The sequence below is a fragment of the Nyctereutes procyonoides genome, unplaced genomic scaffold, assembly GCF_905146905.1.
Source record: "Nyctereutes procyonoides isolate TBG_1078 unplaced genomic scaffold, NYPRO_anot_genome, whole genome shotgun sequence".
Taxonomy (NCBI): domain Eukaryota; kingdom Metazoa; phylum Chordata; class Mammalia; order Carnivora; family Canidae; genus Nyctereutes; species Nyctereutes procyonoides.
Window position 1 is genome coordinate 4673053 of NW_026575082.1, and position 9307 is coordinate 4682359.

The 9307-nt window shown below is 37.8% G+C and overlaps 1 protein-coding gene across 3 annotated transcripts in view; it reads left to right on the forward strand.

Annotated features, from left to right (window-relative positions):
- The window catches only part of LOC129514534 (cytochrome b5), a 37246-nt gene extending 29456 nt beyond the window's left edge, over nt 1–7790 (forward strand). For 2 of the 3 annotated variants that reach the window (XM_055333175.1, XM_055333176.1), the window contains exons 3-5: nt 472–501; nt 4516–4550; nt 6231–7790. In XM_055333175.1, the coding sequence (XP_055189150.1) occupies nt 472–501; nt 4516–4550; nt 6231–6312 (147 nt within the window). In that variant the 3' untranslated portion in view covers nt 6313–7790. Of the gene's footprint in view, nt 1–471; nt 502–3444; nt 3469–4515; nt 4551–6230 lie in introns of those variants that run through there. The other variant, XM_055333178.1, reaches the window with a different exon arrangement.
- Nucleotides 7791–9307: the final 1517 nt, after the last annotated feature.

The window sequence follows — 9307 nt, forward strand, 5'->3', positions numbered from 1 at the left end:
TAATTTGGACTACTTCAACCAGAGGTTTTAAGAAAATTACAACCCTGCAGTTGGGAGATTGCAGGAATTCACTCAGGATATCACACCCAAGTACACACATACAGCTATACACATATACATACACTCATTTTAGAGGATAGGAGGATCAGGATTTCAGCTGATCCCTGAATTAAAGTTCAAAATCCAAGTCTAATAAATGTGTATGCACATCAACATATACATATGATTATCGTGGATGATATTCTAAACTTTGGGACTCTAGATTGAAAATTAATCACTTAATCAGCTATTAATTTTTACAGTCAAGTCAGATGGATCAAACTTTGTGATTAACAACCTAGATAGATGAACCCAAAATATTAATTACTGAATATAATTAAAAAAAACTCAATGAAAGCAAGTGCTTTGGACATTGTACTTTTGGAAATGTTCTTTCATTATGTAATGTGCTTTTTTTTTTTTTAATTGCAGGATGACAGAGCAAAGATAAACAAGCCTTCGGTAAGTGTGTCATCTCAAGTGTCTCAGTGGCTGTGTCTGTCTTCACTGTATTTCATACCTGTCAAACTGGAGAACAGAAATCTTTTACCTATTTGAGGCCAGCAAGGTCCCTCTAGGTAAGATGAATATGTAACCTGTTGGCTCAGCAAAATACTTTGTAGATAGACCACCCATTGTGTTTCATTCAGACAGCTTGTGTGTTCTCTTTGTAAGACTCTCAATACATAATTTTTTCATCATAATTATTAGTAGATACCTTGTGAAGAGCTACTTGTATAAGTAGTACTGTGCTGCTAATCTCAAAGATTTGACACAGGCCTTATTTTCAGAGAACTTAAAATCTGATTGAACAGGGGTCTGAATACTTGAACCTTGGAGGACACTACCCATGTCGTCTTCATCCACTTGGGACATAATAGGTATTAAATAAGTATTTGTTGGATGAATGTAATGTTAATCAAACTAAATAATAATTTTTTGATGCATTTTTCATTAGGAAAGGAAAATATATTCTAGTAATGCTTATTTTATGCCCTGGCTCACTAGCCCTTCCCTCTGAGTTGGTCATCACTTATGTTTGAAGATAAATCCCTAGTAAGAATTGAGGACAACCAGTGCCCCTGAAAGTACAAGCAGACAGAATAGTTACTGGCCTATAATTAAAGGAGGAAAGTTTTGCTTAAGCCACAGAAAGGAAGGATAATTTTTCCATTTTGGTTTCTGCTCTTTTATTAGAGCCCAAAAGTGAGACTACATAGGGCTTGTAGGAAGAACTGGTGAACTCATTTACTAGCTGCTGTTGACAAGACATTGTCTTTAATCCACAGCAAAATCAAAGCAGTAAATCCAATAGCGCATAAAGGCCATGCTTACCTTCATACCTCAGTGCAATAAGTCTTGCGTAATACTATTTCCTACAAAGCAATTTCATTTCTATCTTCTCTTCTCCCTATTCAGAAAGTTCAGTGTTGGTGATTGGAGTACTTTGGGAAGATAAAAAATGGACTTCCAGAATTTGAATTGCCTCTGTAATAGTTGCTCAGTCTTTGATGTTGGTTCATAAGACATTAGCACCTTTTTTGAGGGTACTTTTGGGATAACTGAAATCCTGTGATGCATATAGTTTTTGCTTTTTCTCCACAGTCAGGGAAAAAGTATATATTTTTTCCTATTAGGTGTTTAGAATGTTAATAGTTTTGGTGCAAATCATTTAGTTATAAAATAAAGATTTTGTTAGGTTCATTACATTAACTATAGATTTAATAATGTAGGTCCAACCATATTTCGAATTTTGATACCTACAAACAGAAATTAGGGCTGAGATGGTAAGCAGGTCTCCTACCATACTGTTACGTTTCTGAAAGACAGACCCTTTCCTCTTTTAGAACATATATGACTTTGCTTATGTGAGCAGAAGTGGAAAAAGGCAGGACAAGAACTCAAACTTTCTTTCTTAGAGGCCGTAAGCAAATACAGTGAAAGAAAATACATGACCACTTTTTTGAATTTATCTTTCTTATGCTTCTTTGCCAGAAGATAGTGTCCTTAGATAATTTATTTTGTTGTATCTCTGTATAACCATCTGTCTATCTCCAGGCTGGTAAGTGTACTCTGTGGTCTGAATTTTTTAAATATTGCCACATAAAATATCTAGTTGAATTGTGAAATATGAAGCAACAAAGATTATTATGCCCAAAGGAAAACATGGTGTTTAATTGCCAAAGTAAGGTATTTGTAGACCAAGAAATGATGCATTTTTAAATAAATTTGTATCAGATTTGCTTACATGGAGGGTATCAGTATTATCAGTACTTTTTCTTGGTTGTGGTTTTCAAATCATTGCTGTTTAAGTGACTTTATTTGGTTCTTACGAAAACCCTGTGGGATCCATTGACCTTCCAGGGAAGGTGTAAAAACAGTGAAGTTCAGACCTTGTTACAGGTCACACTGCAGAGCCATGGCAGAGGACCCGTCTCATGTTTGGCAGATGTAGTCTCTTAAGCTTCTCCTGAAGGCTCTATACCCCAAAGGCATCAGTGTCCCTAGTATTTTTAGGAAAGCCTTCTAATTAGGGAATATGCTAAAGTAGATGAATGTATAAATGAGATTATTTTGATTTGCAGAAACTTGATGTACTTTGCATGATTTTATGTACAGCTTCTCATGTCCTGATGGAATTAGTAATCATTCCTCTGTGAAATTGAACCCTTCAAGGTCATGAAGTGAACAGGTGGCAGAGCCTGTAATAAAAACCATAGTCTTTTCTCTGCCAGTTGGTTTTTCACATATTTGTTAGTTAAACACAGAAACCCAACTTAGGCCCCTTAGACCACTGGACAGGCGAGACAGTTTCATTTTCCTTTTTCATCAGTGTGGTAAGTGGTTATTTAAACTTGCTTAACTCTCAGGCACTTTTAGGTTAAGAGCCTAACGTAATAAACACTCAGAAATGTATATAATTTTTTAAAGTACAACTCTTTAGAAGATCATGATTGCTGGTGGCAATGGTGCCCTAAGAGTTGTAGCATTAACACACAGGACAGTGCTGGAGGAGGAGGGACAGGCCAGCCTAGTTTCCCTAGAGTTGTCAGTATGTTTGTAAAATGCACGTGCTTGGTATAACAAAATAACAGATATGTGTTTGTGTTGTTTACTATTCCGGGCTTAACTTTCTATTGTAACAGTAATATTTTACCTTCAATGAACTGTTGTGCTCCAGTTGCTGAACTTATGTCTTCTATTAGCTGAATAATCATTTTGCATAGTCCAGTGACTTCTGGTAATCTTTGTTAATTTTATTCATATATACAAAATTAGAAAAATAATCTTGCAGTAGTTATGAATACTTTTTGTAGTCGCTAAGATTTAACATTGCTTGAAAAGATAATAAATGTGTGTTTTCTTTTTAAATGATTTATTCCCCCCCCTCCCCCACTGTGTCAGGAATCTTAAAGGCCATGTTTCCAGGTTTGTGGGTCTCCTAACTGATTTGCTTGCTCTTCCCTAACAGTTTTCTGCTTTTTCATGGGGTTTCTCTAATGTGCTGCCTCACTGTGTGTGTAGCTTTGCCTCATCGAGAGTGGATTGTTTTGCTAACGGCTTATCCTGTGCTTTGGGAAACTGCAGAGATAAGCTCTCTGATGGAGCTACCTTACTTACTGCTATCTCTGAGGCACTAATACTTTTGCGGGTGTGAAATTTCAAAGAATGCTTAAGTTTTCAATCCCAGAAAAGTTTATTTTTCCTTAGGCCTTCATCATTCAGCTGTTTGGGGAACTATGTATTTTTCTAGAGCCAAAATTAGTTCATTTTCATGGTACTGGCAGAACTTCTCTCAAAGTTCTGGAAGGCATAATAGGCCAACTGTGAAAGACCCCAGCACAGGCACAGGGCATCTTTATTTGGAGGTTTCTTGGCTGGTGACTGTGTGAGGTCAGTCCCTGAAGCCTCCACGTTTTAGAACTTCTTGTCAGAGTTAGAAAAGGCCAGGAAAGGTGTTGAACCAGAGTGTGATAATTTTCATGAGTTCTTATTTTTCTTTTTTTGATTGTCATGTCTTTTTAACACAATTTGGATACACTTTTACTTCATATAAAATTTAAATGAAATAACTGATTTTATTGAATGTTTCATTCATCCTTTTAGAGAATCAGACTTTTCTTCCGAAAGGTAGTGTTGGGGTTATGAGTCTATGTACATGATCTTTGTCTTCAGTTTCTACATTATTCAGATGTGTACTGTGTTGAGGATATTTTATGTAGCCTGTTTTTAACTTTTTTCAAATTATCTAGGTTATGTTTGTAAGTGATTTAAATACAGAATTCTTAAATTTTTTTTCTGAAAAAATGGTGAAATTAGACATTTTAGTGAAAAGTTTATGATGTAATTTTCCCTTTCAATGTGTTTTGAAGAATAGTGAAAAAAAATATTGTGGTCTTATTTTAAAATGCTCTTAGTCAATTGAATAAATGTGCAGATGTTCCCTTTAAATTTACTTTTTTTCTTGTATTTCAGGAAACTCTCATTACTACTGTTGATTCTAATTCCAGGTATGTGGTAGTTTTCACTTAAAGTAACTATGATCAGAAAGCCCGCTGAATCAGGGAGGGATTAGGGCCCCTCCCCCATCTGACCCATCTGAGGCTCAGGCTTCCACTGCCCCCCTCAGTGGACATCCCAGGGACATCTCCACTTGGTGCCCAGGTGACTCAGGACGCCCCCTCCTCAACTGTCAGCTCAGACTCTGGACACTCTTCAGAACAACCCCAAATCTCGCCCTCCAGCTGCATCCACCCTATAGAATATACAGAATAAATTGGGTCTCCCTTTCTCCAGGGTAGTCCTGTGGCCTGCACAATCTTTGATTGTCTAGGCAAACATCCTTTCTATTCAGTATATGATCCATTTCTTATATTGTAGTGATCGTCTCTTCCTAAGCATGGCTCAGTGTTCCTCTAGGTGTAACATGAATCTTTCATTCTGAGACTGGATTTCTGCGTTACAGTCCAAGATCTATTACATTTGTGTCAGCTCTACCATATTGACTTGTATAATTGGCATTTATCTGTCTAGTAGATAAAGATACTTGGCCCCAAGCTCAAAACCACACGTTTATGCCTGTTTTATTTTACCCTGTCAAATATAACTGCCCAGTCTCTTGGTGTTCTGGTACATTCCCTGCCTTCAGGCAGTAGTACTTTGCCGTATGTTTCATTGACAGGTCAGTTTTCTGACCTGTCAGAACCTCACCAAGATGAAAGTTACATTTGCAGTTTAAATCTTTTTATTGAACTTAATTTTTGTATGAGTTGATATGTGAAGAGTATTAAAAGATAGAAAGTTTATGACAGAACATAATTGTCTTTATAGGTATTACCTGGTCTAATTCATATTCTATAACCTGTATATTTTGTTTTCTAAGAAATTATAGATTCATAGCTAAATTGAAGATATTCTAGCTTTGTCCCTGGTTTGATCTGTGATCTGTCATTTACAGTGAATTAAAAAACTATGCCCCAGGCCTGAAACAGTGTCCAAATTAGGCATTTTTCTGAGTTTATACCTTTGAGCCACAGATTAAGTAGTTTGGGCATGCTCTTGATTTGTTAAATCTACTGTGCATGTGTAACAATTAGAGTTTCAAAACAGAATCATGGAACATAGAGCTGTGGTGCTCATAGCAACCTTAATAATCCTGTGGCTCAAATTCCTTAACTTCATAGTCTCTGAGATGTGCTTTTCTCTTGGTTATAGAGCCTGCTGATGGCTGTCCCAAAATAAGAACCTTGATTTCCTTGTTCTCAGTTTAGTGCTATTTTAAATTCTTAATGTCTGTAAATAGAATAGAAACTGTAAGGAATATTTGCTTTTGTGAACTTATGATACGTTGTAACCCAGAGTTTATGTCCTTAGATAAGTCACTATTCATAGGTAGCATCTGTTGGGGGAGTGATTCATAGCTCTTTGTATAAGTCTATTTATAGAAATAGATTTACGTGGCTTGAGGTTGGGGGTCATTAATTTTCTTATAAAGCTAGAACAGTTGCTGGTATAGTAGAGCATGTGTTGCACTCACGTCGCTTTCAACAACTCAGAGTTGACTTTTCATCTAGGTAGATTACAAAGATAATAAAAACCTGCCATGTTGATTTTCGGTAATTAGAAGTAGCCAAGGTTTTGAGTCCTGTGTGTCAAACAGCCGTACAAACATCATTGCTGTTTCTTTCCAGCTGGTGGACCAACTGGGTGATCCCAGCCATCTCAGCACTGGTGGTAGCCCTGATGTATCACTTCTACACAGCGGAAGATTAAACACATTCTCAGAAGCCAATGAAAGAAAAGACTGCTTTGGACCGGGGAGAAAGAAGCCAGTGTTAACTGCTTCAACTGACAGAAACTTTCCCCCCCAAAATAATTTTAATACACCAGTTTCCCTTTCTCCTACTTTGAATCAAACCAAAAGAGAACTCTTCTGTTCTTTCTACTCCTGAACTCTTAGAATGTGCCTTTTGTTCATCAACTTTTTTTGATGTTCCATCACTACGTAATTTACTTATTATAGGCGTGATATTTTAAAAATATATCCGGCTTTTAAAATACACCACCCTGTTTGCCCGTCTATTTAGCATATAATTGTCCTAAACATTTAGAATCTGATTATTTAGCAGAGTCATTTAGTTTGCTAATCATTCAGACCCAGGTAGTCTATATGACGTGAGGAGGGGAATGTCCTTAGATCCCTCCTTCATATCTCCCTGAGCAATTCAGTACCTGCCTGCCCCAGCATAGTTTCCTTTCCCAGAGAATTAAGAAAAGCTCAGAAATGAAAGATTTCTAATTGTTCTACGTGAAATAGATGACAAAAAGAGAAGGTGGCCTGTAGTACCTATGAAAAAGATCTCATCTCTTTTTTGATTAAAAAAATATAGTCAAAAGAAAACCTCACAACTGTGAGAGGACATTTTAGCTGTCCCTTCTCACAGACTAAAGATTAACCGAAGAGATGCTTAAAGTCTAAAAAAATTCCTCATTCAGAGGCAAAAACTGTTTATATACTCATTAAGGAAATGTTGATTTCCTATTTTGCAAAAACAAAATTTGAGAGAGATAACGGGACATTTGGAATCTGATTTTTGAAGAAATTTAGCTGGTAATGAACCATGAGGAATTCTAGTATGACTCTGCTCATTTTTTCTTTGGAGTTCCAGTAGGCTAATTCTGTCATTTTTGTTTGTTATTCTCTGCCCCATGCTTTTTTTTCTTCTAAATGTGGAAACTTAAAGGATGAATTAGATTCTAAGTACTTTGCAGTTAATGTATGACTATGCAAGTTTCCATTGGCCTTCTAACCACCTGATAAGCAATAGAGTTCTTCAGAAATAACTAAAACACATTGGAAAGGAATTTTTAAATTACAGAGTATTGTTTAAAAAGAGGCAACAAACTCAAAATTGAGTCACTTGTGCTAAGCCCATGTCACCAAACCAAGACTGATTGCAGTTTCAGTCTCTCCCAAGAGTGGAATCTTAAGTCAGTCAGTCTCGGATGATCTGGTCAGCACTAGTGGAATAATCCCCAGGAGACACCCTCCCCAACCCATGACCCCTCAAAGGAAGGTGATTTTGCCTGTAACAATCAGCTCTGCTAAAATAATTTCCTTGTCCCGCCTCTTTCTGCCCATAGAAGTTTTCCATTTTGTACAGCTCTTTGGAACTTCTTTCTCTTTGCCGGATAGGATATTGCCCGATCTATGAATTGTTGAATAAAACTGATAAGATCTTTAAATTTTATTCAGATGAATTTTGGACTTTAACAGATTGGGTGGCAGTGATGAGATCTGAAGGAAGCTTCTGACGGCCTTGGGGGGTAACGAGAAACACAGGCATGGTACCCCACGAACTGCATTCTCTGTGTTTCTCATCATTTCCAAGGGCCATGGGCAAGTTCCTCTCAGCTCTGAGCTCTGCCTTCTTTGTGTCAAGCTCCTGACCTAATTGGCTTTACAAGGGCTCATTTGATTTCAGTCCCTGAACTGTTGGCAGTCCAGTCTGCAGTTTTCCATCTGATCAGAATCCTTAGTTGTTGGTTAAGTCTCCAATTCCATGTTGCCCCTGGTTTAGTCCACGGTTCTCCATTTGTTTGGTTTAGTCCTGTCCCCAGTCCCATGCTGGGAATTGCTGGTGGTTGCCAACTGGGGTCAAACTGGGTGTGACTTAAGCTGGCCTGGATCCAGCGTGTTTTGTGTAGTTAAAGGCTATTGTTACTGGGAGTCTTGGAAGCCAAAAGCTGCTTGATTGTTGAGTATAGGTTGAACATTTAAAAGCTGTTAGAATGCTTGCCACCCAACTTTATCCATAAGTTGGTCACACAACAGGTCAGATTGACATTAGGTCACCCGCCAACCACAAGAAAGTCTCCATGCAGTAAGGTACACTGTAAAACCCACACAATCTGCAATCCACGGACACATCCCCTTAGGTATTAGTTTGGCTCCAAAAGACACAAAGCCTTAGCTCAGAGTTGAGCACGCCACCTTTTGATACAACTGCTTATTTGATGTCTAAGAACTGCGGTCCCGGAAGCTGTAGATATTTACAACAAAGTTTTACTAAATAGGATCTGGAATTATAATGGCCATTATGAAGAACATTCCCAGTAGACAAGATCTGAAAACAAGGGCTCACAAACCAAACAGAATGGGTTACTTCAGGTTATGGGATATCCTCCTCAGATGTCTTAAACTTCTTGGTCAAAGGGTGAACTAAGAGGCCATAGTCGAAGAATTTCCTATACCCAGGAAGGATCCCCAAAAGTTTCCTGAAGAATTTAGAGTCATTATCAGGGCCAGTGAGCACAGGCTTCCAGATCTCTGTGAGCTTAGGCACATGCTGGTCAGCGCTGAGGAAGCCCAAAAATGGATGCAGGAAGCAGATTGGCATAAACCCGAAGATATTTAGGAAGCAGATTGGTGTAAACCTGAAGATATTAAGGATCCTCGCTCTTAAACACACTTACCTCATGGACCAGAAAAAGTTTATAAAATGGTGATTGACCTTTTAAAAGCCATTCTCAGAAGGAATTTTCCCTGCCTGCCTTGTTTGGTTTATTATTCAAAGAAAAAAGATGAATCTGTGGCAGACTTTAAAGCCTGTCTGGAAGCACTCTTCCTATGGCATTCCCATTACATACTATAAACAAGGTCACCCAACATGCTCTGTTGCCCTATTTGTAAATGGATCTGTTCTTGAGACTAGGAAACTGATTAAAAATAATAATAAACAGGGTGGAACTGAGCTCCCATCAGTCT